At 48.4% G+C, this 20,129-nt stretch overlaps 2 protein-coding genes across 2 annotated transcripts in view; one reads left to right on the top strand and one right to left on the bottom strand.

The window, feature by feature from the left end:
* The first annotated feature begins 1,287 nt into the window (after positions 1-1,287).
* Positions 1,288-2,259, top strand: LOC105310279 (melanoma-associated antigen 4-like). Its single transcript, XM_023526652.1, has one exon. The coding sequence runs from the start codon at positions 1,288-1,290 to the stop codon at positions 2,257-2,259; it is 972 nt and encodes a 323-aa protein (XP_023382420.1).
* Positions 2,260-8,391: 6,132 nt separating this feature from the next.
* The window catches only part of TMEM185A (transmembrane protein 185A), a 34,629-nt gene continuing 22,891 nt past the window's right edge, over positions 8,392-20,129 (bottom strand). The window contains exons 4-7 of the mRNA XM_011386466.2: positions 15,052-15,135; positions 11,865-12,041; positions 11,244-11,367; positions 8,392-10,065 (exon numbers count right to left, since the gene is read on the bottom strand). Of these exons, the coding sequence (XP_011384768.1) occupies positions 9,821-10,065; positions 11,244-11,367; positions 11,865-12,041; positions 15,052-15,135 (630 nt within the window). The 3' untranslated portion in view covers positions 8,392-9,820. The remainder of the gene's footprint in view (positions 10,066-11,243; positions 11,368-11,864; positions 12,042-15,051; positions 15,136-20,129) is intronic.

The following is a 20,129-nucleotide window of genomic DNA, read 5'->3' as shown; positions in this document are numbered from 1 at the left end:
AGAAGCCACATCTGTTCTACAGAGAGAGGAGGACCAGATCCTGCTAAGAATCAAGGTGATGACCCTGAGGGACGAGTGAGTTCACCCCAGAACAAAGAGGGAGCCCTAGAGAAATCTGCCTTGCTCTGACCCTCAGCCCTGGAAACCCTGGGAAGTGCTGTCAAGCCGAATACTTCCTCAGTCCCAGATCAGTGGTCTCAGAGAGGGGAGGGCCCTGGTCTGAGGCGTGGACTCAGGTCAGCATGGGTGAGATCTCAGGCCGTGACAGGAATCAAGGTGAGGACTAAGGGGAATCAGAACACTTGGGAGCCCAGGCCTGGCTTGTCTGCTCTGTCAGCTGTGGGGAAACTGGGAAGAGTGTTTGGATCGGCTCCGATCACTTCCTCTTCCGGTGTCTAATGGAGAGGAGGCCTTGTTTTAAGTAGAGTGGGCTCAGTAAAGGAAGGTGTTGTCTAGGACCTGCAAGGAGACATACGATGGGACCGTGTCCCAGGATCAGTGGATCTAACATTTCACTGACCCCTGATTGCCCCCTGGGAGGCTCTGGGCACGTGCCGTCAGATGTGAGGTCCCGCACTTCCTTCCGTTCCGTCTCAGAGATGCGTGTACCAGTTCTCAGTATTTTGCCTCAGGCCAGCACGGGCAGGAGGCCAGGCCCTGGTGTGGGAAACATGGGCACCCTGAACGAGCAAGGAGAGGACCGCCTTCCCGGAAGAGAGGGTATCTCCCAGAGTCTGGAACCCTCTCCCGACAGCACTGGGGCCCCAGGCTTTGCTGGACATCTGCATGTTAACGTCCCCCTTGGTTTTGTCTTGCAGGGGCTGCTGGATCCAGTAGGTGCAGGCCTTGGTCGGAGGTCCGTGTCCTCGTGTCGCAGAGCAGAGGCAGGCCAGGCCGTGCCAGGAAGTAAGGTGAGGTGCCCACCCTGAATGTGTACCCAGTGGGTCCCCCACAGCCCAGTAAAGGAGACCCCACAGTCTCCAAATCTACCCACCATACTGTCAGCCCACGAGCAAGGACTGTGCCAGCTGCACCCTGAGGAGCCGTCTCACCTGTTGCTTCAGGTTCTTAGCGGACGGGACGCCCAAACAGGAGAGTGCTGTGAGGCCCGAGAGCACCCTAAAGAGGAGACCTGTAAGTCGGCTTCCTCAGAGCCGCCTGAGGTGCATTTCTCAGGTGAGGTCGCTCACACTCTGTTTCTCCCCCAGGCGTGGGTCCCCACCGACCACCGTCCGCCCACACTCCTCTGTCGCTGTCTCATCAACAGTCACCATGCCTCTCAGTCAGATGAATGAGCTCTCCAAGCATGGGGAAGATCGTCTGGTTCCAATGGAGAACCAAAACCTGTTCGAGGAGCTGCTATTAGTGTCCGAAGAGGAGAATAATACCGTGTCCCCCTCTTCCTCCGTATCTTCCACCCCCTCTGTGTTGTTTCCTGATAGCCCAGATGAGATGCCTGATGCTATGACACCTAGTCCCCCCCATAGCCCACAGGGTGCCGGTCCCTTGCCAGCTGCCATGGAGGCCGCTCCAATGAGCCCATCTGAGGAAGAGAATTCCAGCAATCAAGTTGGGGAGGGGCCAAGCACCGGGCAGAACCCGGGAAACGCTGAGTCCTTTCTTAGAGAGGCACTGCGTTACAAGGTGTTCGACCTGGTGAGGTTCCTGCTGCTGAAGTATCGTGCAAGGGAGCCGACCACCAAGTCAGAAATGCTGAGTCGCGTCATCAAGGAGCACCAGGACCACTTCCCTGAGATCTTCGGCCGAGCCTCACAGTGCCTGAGTCTGCTCTTTGGCATTGAGGTGAAGGAAGTGGACCCCAGCGACGGCGTTTATTTCCTGGTCACCACTGGGGGCTTCACCTATGATGCGATGGTGGGCGAAGGGCCCGTTTTGCCCAACACCGGCCTCCTGGTCATGCTCCTGTGTGTGATTCTCGTGGAGGGCGACTGTGCCCCTGAGGAGGAAGTCTGGAAAGCCCTGAATGGCATGGGGGTGCACGATGGGAGGGAGCATTGCATCTATGGGGAGCCCAGGGAGCTCATCACCAGTGTTTGGGTGCGGGAACAGTATGTGGTGTACCGGCAGGTTGCCAACAGCGATCCTGCTCGCTATGAGTTCCTGTGGGGTCCCAGGGCCCATGCTGTAACCACCAAGTTCAATTTCCTGGATTATTTGCTCAGGATAAATAGCAAGGATCTCAGTTTCTTCCTAAATCTATCCAAAGGGGTGGAGAATGATGAGGAAGAGATGTCCTGAGCCACACTTGCAGCAGGCATTATTCAGGTTTGGTCCCAGGGCCAGTGGTGGGGGGTGGGGGGTATTGTAGGATCTTTGGGGTCCTGTGATGATTTAGAAATTGAACTTTGTTTTCTTTATCAATTTTTCAAATGTTGGTCTTTCTAATAGTTGTTGTAAACAGTTTCTGAATCTAAGTTTGTGCGTGACGTTGACCATACATGTATTTTCACTAACCTGTCCAAGAGTGAGAGTTTTGCCACTATGTAACACAGTTTGGGACACCTTCCATCCTAGTTTCTGATCCTGAACTAGATCACATGACATTGGAACACGACTTCCATAGAAATTTGAAAGAACTCACCAGTAAATCCAAGGTGGTCAGGAAGTACGGAAATAAAAAGTAAAACCTTGTTAATTCCTGCATCTTCTCTTTTCTCGTCCGTCATTCTGTGAAACAATTGTATGTAGCTGGATTTGCTTGGTTCGTTCCAGAAAGTGGGAGGCATTTCATGGGAATAGAGAAGACGCGGGCTCAGAGGTTCATTTATTGCCCAGACTTTCACTGAGCCCCTGTCCTCTGGAAGGCCCTGTGCTGGTGGTGGGGAGACTAGGATAAGCAGGAGAGACCCACACACAGAGCGATTGTGTAGGGCCCGCAGTCATATAAGGAAGGTGCTGAGGTGTCCCCTAAGTCCTCTAGAACAAGTCAAAGAAGGGGAGATGAGGTAGGCCTCCAGGGGCAAGCACTCCAGTGTAAATGGGCCGAGCCAGGGCATTTTGGGGCTTGTGGGATTCTGCTTTTCTCATGGGGGGTTCTTTATAGGGAAACTGGTAGGTGGCATCTGCCAGTCTAGACAGATGGTGTGTCTTGGGTTTGAGAGGAGTGTCTGAAATGGAATCGTTCGGAGAAGTGCCTTTGGATCATGGAGAAATGTCCACCTGTACCAGGGAGCTAGCATCCTGCAGTTTCCTCCCAGCACGTTTGAACACCGAGAACAAGGTGTTTTATCCCCATCATCTGCAAGGATTTCCTGAGAAATCAGGGTCCCTGTCCTTGAGGGCATGAGTCCCTGGGTCGCTGGTGCTTTGAGACTCAGGCATGGCCATAGTCCCGAGAATAGCCCCCATTGCACGGCGGGGTTAAGAGCTTGCCCTGAGCTCCAGCCTCCTTGGCAAGGAGCTGATCTTCTGCCTGATTGTCGCTTGCCCTCCTATGTGGGAAATACCCGTGGCAGCTGTCCTGGGACCTCTGGGTGCAAATCATTGGTTCCAGATCTCCCCCATCCTTGGTCCCTGAGCTGTGGGTGGGCACAGGAATCGGGCTGGGCTGGTGGCAGTATGCAGGGCGTGATGCCAAGGAACGTCCACAAGGCAGAATCAGAGGCAAAGCCATGTTTGCCCTGCACTGAGACAGACGTTCTGTCCAAAAGGGCCCCACAGACCCTCGCCCAGTGTGGACGCATGAGAGTCACGGGCCCGGAGGCACTGTGCTGTGAACTGCTGGCGGGCCTGTGCCTGACGTTCTGCCTGCCTAGCAGCTTGAGCCACAGGACAACGTCGGGCCATCCAACCAGCTGGCGGGGAGGGGGAAGGGACCAGACTGGAGAGGTAAATGGGAACATTAGGCCCATGCCAGAAACTAGAGCAGGCTTCTGAGATCCACACCTCCATCATCCACATCTTAGTGGAAACCTCTTTACCCTCACACAGTCCTGTCGAAACACGTCTTCTTCTCCAGGGACATGGTCTTCAGCTCAGGACAGAAGGGGACCTGACGGCACTTTCAGAGGCCACGTGGTAGGCTCGGGCCGAGTGTCAGACACTCTCTGACCTTGCCGCGTGGCTTCCCGCCGTCTGTGAATCATGGGGCCTGAGGCATCAGGCATTAGGTCACCAAGGAAGGAAGCCGGAACCCCCTTGATTGTGGGGGAGATGCCCAGAGCGCTGCAGGGCCAGAGCGCTGCACCACATGCAGTTCCGTTTGCCGGAGACTTCCGCTGCTCCAAAGCCGAGCAAATCATGTGAACTCTCCACGCCTCGATTGCTTAACCTGCAACACGGGCACAGTAATAGTTCAAGTTCGGAGAGGTGGCGCGTGTATACGGGACGTGACCTGTGTGCTAAATGCATGCCCAAATTGAGTGCTGAGACGGCATGGCTAGTGCCGCTGGTGTCTGAGACGTACCTTCCCCAGAGGGTGAAGATGCTGAAGCAGTGTACGCATTCCGATCCCGGTGTACACTGACTGCTGCGGTTTATCTTTCCTGCTGCGAATGTGTTATAGAGGGTGTTTTATATCACACAGGAAGCTGTGTTTGGCACACCGAGGCATCTTGGAAGGATGGCAACAATGCCCACGTCAGGCCAGAAACAATTTATCTGACCTGGAGGCGATGTAATACGAACAAGGGGGACTCCCCAGGCATGATGACAGCCACCCCGTGTCTGGAGGCTGGGGGCCGTCAGCATGGACCTTGGCTGTCTCATATACTGGAGCATCAGCATCTGTCGGGATGGTGGCTGAGCTGCCACCCCAGGGATGGCTGGAGGTACAGTCACCCCTGACCAGGGAGGTAGAGTTTTCAAGTTCTCGGTCATTCTGTGCCTCCTGGTTGTCCTCATCAGAGCCTAGAAAGTAATCTTGTTACTTGGTGGCAGCTGTAGGTACTGGGTGATTTCTCAGGGCTTTTATTTTGTTCTCCATTTGCCTGAATGCAAGTTTAATGCTCACTCCCCTCTTCATCCTCACAAGATAAGGACAGTCTCTCAAACAAGTGACTGCAGTGGAACTTCACTGAGGTTCAAAATATAAAGAGAAATGAAGTCAGGTCACGGCCTGTTGATCATGAGTATCGACAGCCCCCTAGGCCCCTGTGAGATCCAATCCAGAAGTCCTGGACACCTCCCTGGAGGAAGACAGTCAGGGTCCAGTGGGAAGCGGCACACTGAACTTTTATATTCTCAAGACTCCCTAACATGACTCACATTTCACCCTTGGAAAATGAGGAAAAATGGCCAGTTAGGAAATGCACAGGTCCAATAATAGGGGACACGGGGTTTGCAGATGTGGGGAGAAGGAGAGTACAAGGCTTTATAAGGAAGTGTCAGCTAGGAGTCACTGGCTGTTGGCCTCCAGAGACTCACTAACCTTGGGAAGCCTGCCAGCCCTCCAGCCCATTTCTTCAAACTTCCACAGGCTTTGCAAAGTGCTTTGGGGCTAGCTTTTCCAGAACAAGCCAGGGGACATTGCTCTTTCACATGAAATGCCAAGCGCACACCTAAGATACCGTTCAGAGTAATGGACTCATGGGTATGCAAATACCCCCCTTCCTGACATTTGTGGTACAGTGTTTCAATAACATCATCTTTTCACTCCCACCCTCAGTTGTATTAACATACACACTGTATATGTTTAAGGTATACAGCATAATGACTTGACTTTCAAGTATTGTGAAATGATTAGCACAGTATGTTTTGTGAACCTCCATCATCTCATAGATACAAAGAAAACAAGAAAAACATTTCTTGATATTAGAACTCTTAGGATCTACTCAGTAAACAACTTTCAAATATACCATACAGATATGTTAATGCTAGTCATCATTTGGTCATTGTCATCTCTAATAAATCTCTCCCAATACAGTTAGCACAGTTCTGGGAATGTTGCCCGTCTCCACGCTTAGTCACTATCACCACCACCACCACAAAGGGGATAACAGGCACCCAATTCCCAATAGGACGTCCTGGGGATTCCTCTAGACCTGATACCCACACCAGAGTCCAGCAACTCAGTCCTTGAAGAGATTTGTCCTGTTACCTTGCTTAGGACTCAGATGGGTCTGTCTTCAGTGAAAAAGGTGATAATGGAAATGGATGGCTGAAAGTCCTGGTACACTTTGCAGAATTCATAGAGGTAAAGCTGCCAGATGAAACTCTTCATGTGGTATGTTTCAAACACTTTTTTTGGGCCATCCCTCTCCAAATCTTTTGAAACAGTCTCATTGATACCTATGCAAGGCCCACCAGCTTCCCACCAAATTGATGCAAACTGATTGCTGTTGATGATTTTCTACAGCTTCTTCAGGAAGGGGAGAGAGAGGTGGTCGCTTTCTCCCACTCACAGGGTGTCACGGACTGCACGTGGCCTTTTGGACAAACGCTCTTCGATCACCACTTGGAAAGCAGTTTCTTTAGGAAGCAGCCTGAAGTTCAGGGCACCCAGCTGACACTGACTGGGCCAGGGGGAGTGACGGGGCCACTGGAAGAGCATAGCTTTCTGAGCCAATCTCAAGAACCCATGTTTCTGGAGGAAAAGGCACCATCCCAAATCTAGGCCCCTGGCCTGTCTGATGACTTTTCTCATTTGCAGACATACTAAGTGCTGGCGTGTCCATCCCTCATGTAAACATGAGAGAGTGGTGTGGCCAGCAGAACTCATGACAATAGTGCAGCTCGGGACATTACAAAGGGGCGCAGGTTGCTGTGGGTAACATCATAAGACAGCTAGCAAGTGACCTTATAAAGGACCAAGCCACACACATAACCCATCTGCTTGTCAGCATTCTGGACCACACACAGATATTTCACTGGGAAAGAAGACACCAGTATGTGGGTTTAAAGTAACAGCCCAACAGGTGGTGCAAACCGTTAACTGACTCCTTGGCCTCGAGCTCCTGGAGCCAGAAGACCCACACTGATGTGTGAATTGACAAGGTCAGAGCCCATTCTCTGGGGCCATTGGGCTTGAGGGACCTGAGCCATATTGATGCTTTTAAGCATTGAGCAAAGTCCAAGACGGGTGTGCATGGCCATGGGCACAGCCACACTGACCTACCATCGTGATAGCCATGGCAGCCAGGTCCTACACAGAGATTCTCCTAATATGCCCATGCCCTGGGTCACCAGAAGGTGAGTGACATTGCCGCTTAGGCCAATGAGTTAACTAAGTGTCCCACAGCTGCATCACAGACTGATAAAGGGGAGAAGGTGTCTTCCTTTCTGCCACAGCTTAGCCTGCACGTGTCTCACCCCACCTCAGCAGTTATACATCCTATGTCTTCCTGGGCAAGACATGAGAGGGCATTAGCCATTGGCCTTCACACATGGCTTTCTTCCCTTAGGTGATGTCAACAGGGCCCTCTATCCTGCTGTGTGTCCAGGGCTTGAGCTGGGCAATCTTTCTTTGAGGTGTGAGGTTGGAGATTAGTAAGAGGTGGCTGAGCAGAGCAGCCTCTAGAGTACATTCTCCTCACATGCAGGGCCACCTCCCCCAAAGCCCCCATCAATCCAAGCACAAAGCTCAATGATTTCCCAGAGATTTCCATGAAGCAGAAATACCCCTACACTTGAGTGGTTATCTGCCCAGTACCCAGGCACTCTGGTCCAGTGCATAGACGCAGGGCCCTACACGCAGACCACTGACACCGGCATCTCAGCTCTGTCATTTCCTAGTTGCGTGACTCTGGATGTCTACACTTCTCTGAGGCTCCATATCCTCATGGGAATAATAGTAGTAGCTTCGTGGGGTCCTGAGGTTACAATGGGAGGTACAGCAGGTAACATGGGCCCTGAAACTGGAGTCATAGCTACTATGGTAACCAAAAAGTGTGTTTTGTCCAACAGCAAGTGTGAAATGCAGTGAGCGTCAGACATGATCCATCTGTGGCCTTTGGCTCCTGCAGGAAATCATCCATCACCAGCATGTTGTGGGCTTCCTCGTCATTGCTGCAAAGAATGGGCTGAAACACCATCTGAGTTAAGTGCCCATTAGACTGTACGGGCACCTAGGGTGAGCTGGACAGAATATTTCATTTCATCATAAGCAATTTTTAGCCTCTGCTGTGACCAGGTAATGCCTCGGGACTACTGAAAAGCCGATTTTGGCTTGAGACCATCTTGGAACCCGAGAACACTCTTGTAAGGCCCGTAAGCTGTGACAACTATAGCACTATGTTCCCCAACCAATGGTAGAATCTCCATGACACCCCTCTTTCCCTCTGCATACTGCTCATTCAGGCTGTGCCTGAAGACTCATTAGGAATGTTCACCCCACATGCCTTGGCCACCTATGGCAGCTAGTGGTTTCCTTTCCTAGGGCTGAGAACTGCAGTGTATTAGACCATATCTAAAGCAAGACCCACACAGTACGCATGGAAAATGAGGAGCCAGTTTATTGAACAACTAAAGGGAGCAAAAACTGTGGATTGAGCTACATTTGTTACACAACAGGCAGGAAAGCCTACAGCATTCCAAATGTCTCCCTTCTCCCAGACAGAACAGGCTTGCTGGGGGCCAGGGCCAGGCTGCTGTCATGTACGTGTTGGACGTCAGCGGAGTCTGGTTCAGACAAGTTAGCAATTGCCTGCCTTAAAACCCTCCACTCTTCCTGGTAAGAATGTCAGCACTCCTTCCCCCCCACCTTTTTACAAATGGCCTACTTGTTTCCACGTAGAAGGCTGTTATCTTGTTGGATCTGCTTTCTTTCCCTTTGACTTATGGTTACACCAGCAGCTCTTGGAGCAACTGCATTCCTAGGTAAAAACATGGGCCCAGCCAGAACATGCTTGTTGGGAGCAGACAAAAACCCTCAGATCTTCACATATACATAATTCCACTGGCTGTTTCTAGTCTCAGCAACTTCCTCCATTGTTCCAGTTTCAGGTCATGCTTTATAGTTTTCTGGCATGTCAATAGTCCCAGCATGTTAGAAAAACACAGACCATTTCTTGCTTATTGTGGCTGTTCTGGCAGTAGCAGCTACTATGGATGTGGAGAAATTCATGGGGAAATAGCAATGTCCCATTAAGGGGTGGCACTGCAATGGGCAGGACAGGTGTGCCACCGAGTTCTACTTCTGCAACAGAACACATATGTCTCCAGTACAAGCTTGTAAAAAAATACTTTAACAGAATATACTGTACAGAACTAGGATTTAACACGGTATATTACAATGCTAAAATATTTGTATAAATACTATACAGGCACGGAGTTACTCCATTAGAAAGAGCTCCCCAATGAGGCAATTAAAAACTGCTGTCAGCATGCCCAAAGAGGAAGTACTTCCACAGCAGGAACATGAACTGTGATAACGGAGTGGATATCCACGTGCTGCGAGAGGCGTAGTCACAGTCCCTACCGAGCACGCCACAACAGGAGAATCTGAGCTATGCGATGAGGCTGGCCCAATTTAAAATTACATTTTCAGGTAACACTTTTGATAGGAATTTTAGCACTTTGAAAACCAGCTCTGTAGACATTTCTCCTCTGAACTAATCAGCCATCCCTGATGGGTCTGAGCCTGCTCGCTTCTTTTCCCCCTCTTTACATACCACACGCTCCCTCCATTGCATCCACATCCGCTGACACACTCTACACCACACCATGTGTTCCTGTCACCTGCCACCTGTGTGTCCTGTTGTAGTGAGTCACTGGTAGGCATTGAGTGCAAACAAGGCATGAGATGGAAGTACCCGGAGACCCAGCTCCAGTTCCAGTTCTGGGGGAGTGAACAAAGAGGCAGAGGAAGGTACGGCAGCACGTGCGTCCCAGTGCACTTGCATTCTGCCCCAGGAAGTGCTGTCTAATCTGGCATTTCGATGTTTAATTTGGGAGGTGGGAGGACATACTTCCCAGGGCTTTGGGTGATAACTACCCTGGTCTTCTTTCGAAACAGAGGAGCAATTTTAGGAGGTTCTGGGACAGGGGTTTCTTCGGTTTCTTCGTTGTCTTCATGATGGAGGTCATAGGAAATGTTTCCATATTCTCTCAAAAATGGGAAGAGTTCAAGCAGAAACTGACAGAAATCCTTGCGAATACCAAACCACCCTGAAAAAGAAGAATGTACTTTTTCAAACACTAGCCTCCACTGCATTTCATGTTACTTTTCCTTCCTGAATGGGAAGTTTTATCCTGATGCCTTAGAAATGAAGCCTGAGCAAGGCCTAAGTACCCACTGAGGACAATAAGTCAGATCTGAGCTCCATGGTTCTCCAAGTAGCATTCCCAGAGCAGCCAGGATAGTGTTCCTGGGGCCTTGGTAGGGGTGTGATCTTGGCCCAGCCCAGACCTCCTGAATCAGAACTGGTAGGTGGGATACATAGTCTGCTTGCACAGGCCCTCCCAGGGATTCTGACAGGTGCTCCAGTCTGAGGACCGCTCTAGTGGGTCTCAAATACCTGTGGCATCTAGACTCTGTCAACATCCTCTAACCTTTCCCACCTGGGATGAACTCATGTATGACAAAGAATGTCACCCAAAGAAAGCACTTCCGTCATCCTCTGGAATCCGGGAGGATGGTGGGCATGTGTTGGTCCAGCCCAGGAGGTGGCCTGAGCTCATGGGGCCACCTCAGAGCTACTTCTCTTGAGGCCTGCTCTTCCTGTCTGTGTACCACGGGACCGTCAGCTCAGTGCTGGCTCTCCTGGGGGCACAACAACATCTCACTGGCTTCCAGAAGGTTATGCTCAGGAGCTACATGCAAAGGAGCTTAGCCTAATGAGGAAGAGACCCTCCTCAAAGATACTTCAAACCTCGGTATCAGCATGTGCAGGTGAAGAGGAGGAGAGAGCAAGCAGGCACCACTGACAAGGCCTGGTGACGTCAGAAATGACACTGGGGAAAGCGAGAAGGAAACAGAACCTAGGAGGACACCTAGGGTTCGCTGAGCAATGTGGATTTTTACTTAATGCTCAGGAGCCCCTGAGAAGGACGTATCTTGATCCTCATGTGGCAGTAGACGGGATGGGGCTCAGAGAGGCTACCTGCCATGCTCAGTCCTATCTCAGATCACAGAGTGTACTGCTAGGGAGGCTGTGATGCAGGGCGGGGAAAGCAAGGTTAACAGCACACCTTTCACTTGGAAGATTCCAGACTTTCGTCAGTGCTAGCTAGCTTTCTCATGCAAACTCCTTAATTGGGGCCCTCAGGCTCATCTTCTCATAGAGCAAGGCCACACACACACAGACACACATATAGGTCAAGGTTTCTGAAATGCTGGTACATACAGTGATTTCCTCCCTTTTGTCCAAATGTGGTTGCCATCAGAGTGACCAAGGAAAGCCAAAGGGGGACAAATATTGGGATACAGGAGAATGCATTGTGGCCATCCAGTTTGTGAACCAGCAGGATCTAAGGAAAGAGAAACAGTTGAGGTTCTTTGATGTGGCATCTGAAAATGGACGATATGTGAAGCCAGAGCACCCCTCCCTTATCAGGTTTCATAAGGCAGAAAGTCAGCTCCACAGGAGACCACAGAAACTCTCTACTCCGGGGGACACAAAATCCATCCACCTGGAAAGTTTCCAATGCCGGGACTGTTATGGAAAACTCCTCCTGGTGTTGGTTCTGAGAGGACAAGAACTTAGATATGAAAATACAACATCTAACCTTCTCTTTCTAGAAGACAAATTGATACATACAGATACATGATAGCTAGAACGGCACATTTCTCATGACCAGCCTCCTCCCTCCAAAAGAAATGATATACTAATTTTATTGTCTTTCTCTCTTGGCCTGGAGTTGGCTTGTGATTTCCAGGGAGAGCAAGCTGCCCTCAGGTACACAGGGTACTGTCATAGGGAAGGGTGGCCTACAGGGCCTCGGAAGTTCTGCTGTCGAAAGCTTACCTCAAAAGTAAGTAGAGGCACAACAATGGTCATCCAGCTCAGTGCCATTGTTATGTGTGTCCTTCGCTGTTCTGCAATCACATCCATGGAGCGCAGGAACAGGACAGACCACACAATGTAATAGAGGACCACCAGGCACAGAAAGGACATGAGAATCCACAGGGGGACACACACGACCTGAGGGAAGGAGAGAAGAGATGTCTTTCTGGTAGTCTAGTTTGCACCCCGACATCTAAGGTGGGCAGAGTCGGCTCTCTGCCATGAAGACACTGCTCCCCCATTGATCACTCTTGGGCTGAAGAGTCTTGCAACTGCTATTCCTGGGGTATGCTCTCACTCAGCTGGCACCGGCTCTGCCAGCACTACCCCCATGCCCCTACCCCTCCAGGGAAACAGGCCAGAGCTGCCACCCATGCACACTCACCCCATCTCCCCATGACGTGCCCTCTTCACACGCCATATCCCCATCCTGCTGATGGTACGCTGGCCAAAGACTGGGGAACATGCTCCCCGGAAGCTTCCGCTGCCCAGGGAGCACAGACCCTCTGCCAACTAGCACACTGGGTTCCTACCACCTCTCTCAGGCAGGTTCTGTGTCTGTTGCTGTAATACCAGAAAGACCTCTTTTAATGCTTCCAGAAGCTGCAGGCTAAGTCTTGGGGGGGGTCTCATAATCTCTCCTCCCCTTGCACTGTCCCCTTGAATACCTGTCTTATCAAACAATAAAAATGACTGTTTTCTTTTGGCGTACAGTTCTGAATTTTCACGTACATATAATTCTGCGTAGCCCCAGGCAGGACACAGGATAGCTCCTTGACTCCACAAGTCTCCCTCATGCTGTCCCTTCACTGCGTCACATCCATAACCCCTGCCAATCCCTCATCTGTTCTCTATCAGTACATTTTTGTCTTTTCAAGAATGCGCTGCAGATGGAATCATACAGCATATCACATTTGAGAATCCCTTCTCTCAATCGGCGGATGCCTTTGAGATTCACCCAACCTGTTTGCATCGACAGGTTTGTTCCTTCCACTGGATGGATGTCCCACAGACTGTTCATCCAGTCACCAGTGGAAAGAGATTTGGGTGCTTTCTCACTTTTGGCTATCCGAAATAAAGGTGCTGTAAACATTTGTGCACAGGTTTTTGTGTGGCTGTACGTTTTCATCTCTCTAGGGGAAATACCCAGGATTGGCACTGCTGTGTCATATGGTAACATCATGTTTAACTTTTTAATTGCCAAACCATTTTCCAGAGTGCCTATCCAATTTGGCATCCCACCCCCCGTATGTGTGAGTGTCCCCATCCCCCTGCACCCTCCCCAGCACACTGTATTGTGGTACCTCAATCCTGGTTTTCACTTGCCTTTCCCTTATGGGTAACAGTGTCCTTTCCAGGTGTTCATTCGCTCTATGTATGTCCTCTCTGTGAATGGTCTGTTCAGGTCTTTTGTCAATTTTTAAATTAGGTTTGGTTTTTATTTTTAAGTTTTGAGAGTTCTTTAGATGTTTTTGATACAAGTTCTTGGTCAGACATGTGCTTTGCAAATATCGTCTCATAGTCTGTGGCCTGTCTTTTCATTAATTTCATTTCGCTTTTGAGCTTCTTTTACAGATCATGCTGTTGGTGTCATTTCCAGAAACTCTTCACCTAACTGTAAGTTGCAAAACTTTTCTCCTACATTTTCTTCTAAGTTCTTTGGTTTTATGTTTTATTGTTTAGACCAATTACTTGAGTTAGTGTATGATTTTTAGTCCTCCTGAGTAGCTTGGAGTTCCTGATCATAGGATTTGCTGTAGAGTCTATGCACAACCTCTTCTCTGTGATCAGACTCTCATTTAGCGGCTTGCCCCTTGTGAGATGTTAGTAGTTGTAACAGCCTCACTTGCTCTCTCTTGATCACTGGGGGAAACGTGCAATCAGACTGCTTCACCTGCTGGGACCTGCACAGGATTGGGCCTTTAAAAAGCCTATTCGCCTACAGAAAACATTAACAATTCCTATTTTTTTATTGTACCTTACACTAAAATTTTGGTGTTACCAAGATTTGTTTCCTCCTTGTCACAAGAGAAAATTCTAACTCAATTACCATTCTCCAGATATAGCACCCTGAAGATACAGGGAAGGTGCTTGACAATATTTTTTATTCAGAATATTTTATCAAAAATTTTGGGGCAGAAGTGATGAGTCTTGTCCTTATTCATTGTAGAGGCAACATATGCTCCTTTATTTTCTTCCCTGTTGTCAAATGAATGTTTTGTTTTTAATATATTCTTTACTTTCATTTTTTTAAATGTAAATCATGTGCATTACAGAAAATGTCTTGTGTGCAAAAGTACACATCAAGCATCAGGGGGAAAATATACAGGCAGGACCTCATCTCCCAAAGCAATGTAACTTTTTTACCTTTATTCTCATCTTCTCTCTATGCATTAATAGTTGAAATCATAGTGCAGTCTCTAATTTGTAGCTTGCTATGTAAAATATGTATGTATCTATCCATCCATCCATCCATCCATCTATCCACATATATGCACAGTCAATGTTAACCAAACACTCATTAACTGAAGCCATAAGTTACAAGCATGACTTATACCTCACTCCTGGCAGGAGTAAAAACCGACACAGCTTTTTTGAAAAGCAAACTGGCAGCACAGTTTGTATTTCAAAATCTCAAAAAGTTCCCACCCTGTGGCCCAGTAATAAATTTCTGGAGTCTTTCCTAAGAAAACAATGAAAAAAATCAGGCAAAGACTTTTACGCACAAAAATATATGCTGCAGCATGATTTATAATTGTAAAATACTAGTAAACAACCTCAATATTCATAAATAAGGGGATGATTTAGTAAATGCATTTGAAGAATATTTTCCATCAATTAAACTTTAACAGTTATGCTTTTAAAGAACTTTTATTGACATGGGAAAATGTTTATGATGCAATGTTAGAATAAAAATGCATGATACAAAATTATGTATGTGGCATGATCTCAACTACCTTTATGAAACAATAAACTCCAAAGCAGGGAAACAGAAAACATTAACCATCTTATATCCCAGTGGATTATGGGTGATTATTATTCTGTTACCTATGCTTATCTGTCTTTTCCAAGTTTTCTACAATGAACACGAATTACTTTTATAAGAATAAAAAAAGAAGTTTATTTAAGAATTTAAAAAGTTACATACAAGCCAGGGCCAGTGGATGATCTTGTCCAGCCTTAAGGCAATGAATATGAACTGGAGAATGTTGACAGAACACAGGATTTCTAACTAAAAATGAAGAGAAGAATCAGTTAAACAAAGTAAAAGCTGTATTCAATACTGTAATTATTTGTCTAACACACTAAAAGGTGATGTAAATTATAATACGGTAAATGTTTTATTGTTACACTGAGACCACCTGATTTTCAGCACCAGAGGAGTGAAGTAGTGCTGTGCCAAGGAGAAATCTGCCCCTGGCCTCCTGAGTCATCCCCTCTGCTCAGTGGCTGCCCTGCCCTTTACACTCAGGCAATGACCTCATTTCCAGGCTTGCCAAGTACAGAGGCGATCCACAGTGGACTCCCCAAGCTTCCTTCCTGCCTCTATCCACAAACATCTCTATTCCTAACCATCCCTGTACTTCCTTCTTCTTGTACCCAGGAGTCAGCCCTGCATTCCACCCCTTCCTTTCTGGCTCCTCCGGGACCTGTCACATCAAGACATCAATTATAGATTCATTACTGCATCTTTAACCTTGTCTATTCCACTGATCCTTCCCAGAAACACAAACAAGTTTAACTCATTTCCATTACAGACAAAACAACCCGAAGGCCAAATGAATCCACCCTTCCCTTGATCCAGTATCCCTTCTTGCTCTAGCTCTTTCTGTTATATCAAGTTTTGTGAGACATCATGGATACTTAAGCCCCATGGCCTCTCCTGCCATTTCAAACTCCACACACTGTGATCCGACCTCCATCCCCATGACCACCCAGCAACTGCTTTCATCAAGGTCACCAATAACCTCTGCAGTCTCAGACCACTTCAGTTCACATCCTACTGGGCATCTCTGCAGCATAATATTGTTGACCACTCCTTCCTCTTAGGGTCCCAGTGCATAGTCTCGCCTACCTCCTGGTGCTCTGACAGTTCTTTTTCAGCCTCCTTTTCCTCTCCTTAAATAGTGATGCTCCCCAGAGCCTTAAACTCAGTCTCCTCTCCCCACTAGGGAGACACAGACACGAACACACGTTTTCACTCACTTACTCTGCCCTGGGGGTGGGGGAGAAGAGATGCCATCCAAACTCCTGGTTTGCATTTCCTCCTACTGGCTGGTTCTCTAATCTCTGTCTCTAACCTAGCCTTTGTGCTATGTCCCCAGACCCAGGTCTCCTTGAGGCACCTCAGATGAAGCCAGCCCCACACCGAGTTCATTATTCCCTGCACGATTACCCATTTTGTTACCCTATCCCACCCCTTTTGACAGTCTCCCATCTCTCTGTAAGGTACCACAGTGGCCTAATTTCCCAAACCGTGATGGCAGAAAGCACCTTGCACTCCTCTCCCCACATTCTCCTATTCAGTCACCACATCCTGTTCTCTACCATCCAGACTTCTCTTGAATCTCCTGCCTGCCACCCACCTCGATTACTATTGCTTAGTCAGGCCCTCCTCATCTCCAACCCCTCCACCCCAAAACACTCCAATAACCCCTGACTAGCTTCTTGGCCTTCAGTCCTGCAGGCCCTCAGCTCCCCAATGCCCTCCAGACTGTCTGTGTTCTGCCCGCAGTGCTAGCTGCTCTCCAACAGCTCACCAGTGCCCACAGAAAAAATCACATGAGGCCACTGGATCTGGCTCAGAGCGTCTCCAAAGTTCTGAGTTCACGGGCATTTAGTGACTCAGGAGTTCTTTCGTAAGCCTCTGGGCCAAATGAAGTACGTAACAGTTCCACTGATTTAAGTAATTAGATCTAAACTTAGTATTTGTGTCTTAAGCAGCTATCTTAAAAAAAAAAAAAAAACCTCACATAAATTGAAAGAAAATATTTTTATTTCATTTTTAAATAAGCACAACTAATTCCTAAGGGGACGTATGTGCCTGTTGGGTACTGTACCTTTACTCAAGACACTTCCGCCCGCATTACCTGTTCTCTGCATGGATTTTTGTACAATAATATCTTCTTATCACAGCAACTGCCAACAACCCAGCTTCTTCTGTGACATCATCGAAAGGAATGTAATGTGACTTCATAACAAAACCATAAACTACTTGGAGCGAGTAGTTCACATAGTGTTCCCAGAGATGTCAGCTATCACTGCTTTTCCCTCAAACATATCCAATATGTCATGGTGCCCCTGTCCAACATCACCATGGTGCCTGAGGCAGCTCGGCACATTCTTTGAGGACAGAGAATCTGGCCCCTACTCAGCCCAATCCGTCTACACAGCCTCCCTTTCGCCCAACTGCCACAATGCCCTTCTTTCCACTTTATGTTCCAGGCATATATATATTTTTATTATGGTAAAATGCACACAACATAAAACTTACCATCTTGTACAGCTCAGTGGTATTAGACACTTAATACCACTTAAGTTGTGCAGCCATCACCACCATCCATCTCCAGAACTCTCTGCAGCTTATAAAATTGTGCTTCAGTCATATTTGAGCCACCAAAGTTCACACAACACGATAGATTTTCTCCTGTCTTGGCCTCTGTATGTGTTATTACTCCCTCTGCCTGGACAATACCATGTCCTTTCCTAGCTGTACGGGGCACCCTGGCCAATCCCGACTCTTTTCATATCTCTGTGTGAGCCTATCTCCAATCACCCCCTAGCAAATGCTAAGGGGTGATTGGAGATAGGCTCACACAGAGGTAGCCTATCCTCCTGCAACACAAGAACCAAGGGGGAGCTCAACTCCAGACATGGTGCTGCTTCTTGTGGGTAGGAATGCCAAGAGTATGAACAACTTACTTTCTATAACTCTGCATTAGGAAACTATGGTTTCATGCTCAACACAGTCCTAGCCTTTGTATATGCTTTTGCTTTCCAAGAAACAAAATAACTCATTTTTAGTTTTCTTAAATTTCTTTCTCAGGCCCTTTCAGTGCTTTTCAACACTGCTCCCTTAGGGCACGTGCAGGGGTGCTACTGGGTCACAAAGACTGGGGGTGGGCACCTCCACTAGTATTTAGTGGGCAGAGGTCCTGCAACATATAGGCCAGTCCTGTTCAACAAAAGATTTCCTATCCAGATGGCCAACTGCATACCCCCATCCCCCACTGAGAAATGCTGAACTAAATAAGTGATATCGCTGATGTTCAATCTCAATGATTTTGTTTAATGTAACCTTTTGGAAATGATTTTAAATGTTTGTACTTCATTTACTCAGGTAGTAGAAAAACATGCAAAACAGGAAAAGCGTAAAGTAGAAAGGTAGGGATGACTGGGTCGAAACTGTGCCTTTAATCAATACAGGGAATACAGATTTGGGTGAAGCTGGATATGGAGTCTGGAGCTAGAGGAGAAATCTGAATTTAGAACTGTGAATTTAGAAGGTGACAGTGCACAAGTGGCAGTGGAGACAGAAAGTGTAACAACATATTTGGAGGAAATACACACAGTGAGGATTGAAAATGCCTAGGACTAGAATCCTAAGAAACAGCAACAGAGCCGAAGACAGGAGTGGCCAGATTGGTCCAAGGACCAGGAGTGCCAGGAGCTACAGAGTGGCCGGTGCCCAGAACGAGGACTGAAGACGGCCCGCTATGTTTGGCCAGAGGGTGCTCAGTGCCAGTTTTGGGGTATGCAGGACTGAGCACGGAGTGCGAGGTCAGAACAGCACTGTCTTAGGAAGGAAAGGGGCAACAGCAGGAGGACTGAGAGGGTTTTCTGCTGTCACTCTGTTTTCTCTTTCCGATGAGAGAGACCAAAGTTACTGGAGAGAGTATGGGTAAGTGTAGGAGCAAATGCTTAAAGGAACCAGAAGCAGAGAGGGGCTGAAGCAGGGGCGTGACTGGCCTGCCCCAGGAGGGAGGATGGACAAGCGGAGGAGAGAGAACAGGCAAAGGTCTGGACTGACTCCTGGGGAACAGGTAGCAGGGAGAGGCACTGCGCAGAGATGGCCGGGGAGCGGGTTGCAGAGGGGCAAAGGGGGTCCAGCTCAGAGCTTCTCAACCTTGCTCTCATTACTGTCCTCCCAGGGGTCTTTTTAGACATTTTTTTTCCTAATCACACTCCCTCATGAAATTTTAGTACCACTGGCCAGCAGCCAATGGGGGCAGCGCAGAGAAGTGTCTGGGTTGTCCGGCCTCGGGGAAGTGCAGGGAGGGTGAAGCGGGCCCTTAGGGGTGCTCTCCCTCCCAGTCCACCCAACTCCTCTCCCCCGCACCAGAACTGTTCTCCCTGTCAAGGCCAAGCCCTTCCTGGTGCTTGGGGCCTCGTTCCCTCTGCTTCTCACAGGCCCTGGCTCTATTACCCTCCCTCTCCACAGCGCCTTCCTCTCAAGGTTAACCTGCCCTAAGCCACCCTCCACTCCTTTCCTGCCCAACTGCCATGTCCTTATTCCACTTTTTACCCACGCAGCTCAAAACAAAGTGTCCACAGTGTGCAGTTCTCCCCTGAACCCATCTGTGCCAGGCTGCAGGCCCATGGCTTCCATGTGGTCTGGTACTCATGATTTGGAGTCTAGCTGACTGAAAAGGGATCCAGCCCAAATGAGCAGCTGGGAACAAATCACTTACCTTCTCTGGTAAACAGGGATGACAACTACATGGGCTTCACAGGGTTGTTGTGAGTCTTTAATAACATATTACTGCATGTGAAGGGCCTAGCCCGATGCCTGGCACATAGTAAGCGCTCAATAAATGTGATCTGCAATTATTTTTATTACTAGTATTACTACTGCTTTTTAGTTCATCTGTGTATCCTCTAGGTTTAGGCAAAAAGGGCTTGGTAAATACTTGACAAATGTCTACCGAATGAATAAACAAACATACCGGCACATCAGGATAAGCTAGCCAGAGATCAGATACAGTTGGATCGTGGGGTCTGAGGCAGTGTGGTGGTTAGTTTTACATGTCAACTTGGCTGGGCTATAGTACCCAGTTATTTAAGCAAACACTAATCTAGGTATTGCTGTGAAGGTACTGACTTTAAGGAGATGACTCTCGATAATGCAGTGGGCCTCTTCCAATCAGTTAAAAGGTTTAAGAACAAAAACTGAGGTTTCCTGGACAGGAAGAAATTCTGCCTCAAAACTGCAGCATCAACTCCTGC

Source organism: Pteropus vampyrus, unplaced genomic scaffold (assembly GCF_000151845.1).
Source record: "Pteropus vampyrus isolate Shadow unplaced genomic scaffold, Pvam_2.0 Scaffold1840, whole genome shotgun sequence".
NCBI lineage: Eukaryota > Metazoa > Chordata > Mammalia > Chiroptera > Pteropodidae > Pteropus > Pteropus vampyrus.
The sequence above is the reverse complement of the archived record's forward strand: the minus strand, read 5'-3'. Positions and strand labels throughout refer to the sequence as shown.